Here is a 2,741-nt window from a genome sequence, read left to right on the forward strand (position 1 = left end):
TCTGCTGTAGGATGCCAGGAGTGCTGAGCCTTTCCTTGGGTCCGCACTCTCCTGCCAGAGTCCTTTGCTTGTCTGGGTGAGGAGTCGTGTCCTGCTCTCTCCATCACATCTGCACCTCTGGGCTGGGGCAGAGAAGAGTTTGCAGATCTGCCCTTTCAAACAGGGCTCCCTGCTCCAGTACGAGTCCAGTGTTGGGTTTTCTTTTCAAAAGAGGATTGTTTATGAAGTTGTTTTTAAGGCAGCACAGGTGAAAGCACAGGGCAAATGGGTAAAAGCTGCTCTCCTGACTCCGCACTGAGCCACAAAGAGATGAGCCCTTTTGCCTGTCCCGTCTCAAGACTCTTCACATTTTCAGTCATATATATGAGAAACTCAAGACCTACAAAAATCTAGTCATGAGATGTGATGGTGGAAAATTAAAAACATGGACAAAATCATAATAATGACACACTAAGCCTCCGCTCTGCAGCCCATGCTCTTAAGTGTCATGAGAGCAGATATTGAAGTTTTTCATGAACAGTGCATAACATATGACATTGTTTGTGAACATCAGAGCTCTCAAACCAGCTCCCATGTCCCCACTGCAGCCGAGCAAAGCTGGCTGCTGGGCCCCAGACGGGCAGAGGTCCTGCTCCTCACAGCACACTCAGCCAGCACATAGCAGAGAAATGAAATGCATTTCAAATGGGGCTGGGTGTGAATGAAAAATGGAGTGGCTTTGCTCAGAGGAGTATGTCCTGATTTTAAGATGTCATTTCCTTTTTGGAAGAGAGTCCCCACGGCAAGAAACAACAAATGTCCAACAGCAGCTCCATCACCCAGTTCCTCCTCCTGGCGTTCACAGACACACGGGAGCTGCAGCTCTTGCACTTCTGGCTCTTCCTGGGCATCTACCTGGCTGCCCTCCTGGGCAACGGCCTCATCATCACCACCATAGCCTGTGACCAGCACCTCCACACCCCCATGTACTTCTTCCTGCTCAGCCTCGCCCTTCTTGACTTGTGCTCCATCTCCATGACTGTGCCCAAATCCATGGCCAACTCTCTGTGGGATACCAGGGCCATTTCTTATATGGGATGCACTGCCCAGCTCTTTCTGCTTGTCTTTTTCATTTCAGCAGAGTTTTATCTTCTCACCATCATGTCCTACGACCGCTACGTTGCCATCTGCAAACCCCTGCACTACGGGACCCTCCTGGGCAGCAGAGCTTGTGTCCACATGGCAGCAGCTGCCTGGGCCACTGGGTTTCTCGTTGCTCTGATGCACACGGCCAATACATTTTCACTGCCACTATGCAAGGGCAATGCCCTGGACCAGTTCTTCTGTGAAATCCCCCAGATCCTCAAGCTCTCCTGCTCAGATGCCTACCTCAGGGAAGTTTGGCTTCTTTTGGGTACTGTCTGTTTAACTTTTGGCTGCTTTGTGTTCATTGTGCTGTCCTATGTGCAGATCTTGAGGGCCGTGCTGAGGATCCCCTCTGAGCAGGGACGGCACAAAGCCTTTTCCACGTGCCTCCCTCACCTGGCCGTGGTCTCCCTGTTTGTCAGCACTGCCTTGTTTTCCTACCTGAAGCCCCCCTCCATCTCCTCCCCATCCCTGGACCTGGTGGTGTCTGTTCTGTACTCGGTGGTGCCTCCAGCAGTGAACCCCCTCATCTACAGCATGAGGAACCAGGAGCTCAAGGATGCCCTGTGGAAACTCATATCTAAGTGTTTTCTGAAGCAATAAACTGCCCATCTGCTTCTACATAAGAGTTTTAATGTAGCTAATTGCAGGACCAGCCTGTCATCTGGATTTTCTGTTACTGCTTGGTTTTTTATTGTTTTAGTGTTGTCATGCCCTTTCTAATTCTCTTTCTGCTTTTCTTTTATAACCACTGGCTGTGTAAATGAGGAGCCGTGCTCTCCTTTTCTCTTAAACAAAATAAACATTCCTGTAGTGACTTGTTTTTCACTATATCCTTCCTGCAAGGCCTGTTTGGAGCTGCAGGGACAGCTCTTGTGTGCATGGGAGGAGGGGAAAAGAGTCCAGCCTGGCAGCCCTGCCAGGGAGCAGCAGCGCTTGGCCTTCCAGAGCTGTTCTCGTTCCACTCCCACACTCTCCTTCTCATCCCTTGTGTTGGTGCAAGGCCTGAGTGCTCTGGCAGCCTGGTCACCGTCCTGCTGTGTGTGAGTCCTGTGAGCGCAGGCAGGGACAGGCAATGGGCACTGCTGTGACAGAGCTGGCCTCACAACAGCCTTTGCAGAGAGAAAGGTGATCTCCTATGATCAGGGCCTGAAGGTTTAGCTCTTCTTCCAAACCTTCTCTCAAAAACATGCCCAAGGAAATGGCCACAGATGCAAACACCAGGTTACAGCTGAATAGTGTGTGCATGCAGGGCTGGGCACACAGCAGTGTCCTCTCACAGCCAGGCCTCCTGCCAGAGACCTGCAGGACCAGCAGAGCAGGGGCTGGGCTGTGCCCCTGGGCACTGGACACCCCACGGAAGCTGCCCCAGGGCATCGTCATGGACTGGCCCCTCACAACCACCATTGCCAGCCCTGGCCTCTCTCTCCACCTCACAGAGGTTGCTCTTCCCTCTATGGAGGGACACTGAATGAGCAGGTCAGAAATCCATGTTTGCATTGTACAGATGAGATGTGAGCACGCACATCATCATACATGAGGTGAGATGAACCCGAGTGAGCACAAAAACCATCAGCTATTCCTGGGGGTTCCCTGAAGGCCTGTGGGACAGACAA

General features: G+C 51.8%; 1 protein-coding gene across 1 annotated transcript; it reads left to right on the top strand.

The window, feature by feature from the left end:
- The first annotated feature begins 795 nt into the window (after positions 1-795).
- On the top strand, positions 796-1,728 carry LOC135999352 (olfactory receptor 14A16-like). Its single transcript, XM_065652910.1, has one exon. The coding sequence runs from the start codon at positions 796-798 to the stop codon at positions 1,726-1,728; it is 933 nt and encodes a 310-aa protein (XP_065508982.1).
- Positions 1,729-2,741: the final 1,013 nt, after the last annotated feature.

The sequence above is a fragment of the Caloenas nicobarica genome, chromosome 28 (assembly GCF_036013445.1).
Source record: "Caloenas nicobarica isolate bCalNic1 chromosome 28, bCalNic1.hap1, whole genome shotgun sequence".
NCBI lineage: Eukaryota > Metazoa > Chordata > Aves > Columbiformes > Columbidae > Caloenas > Caloenas nicobarica.

Coding starts and splice junctions, on each gene's coding strand:
- LOC135999352 (XM_065652910.1), top strand. CDS start 796: ATGTCCAACAGCAGCTCCATCACCCAGTTCCTCCTCCTGGCGTTCACA.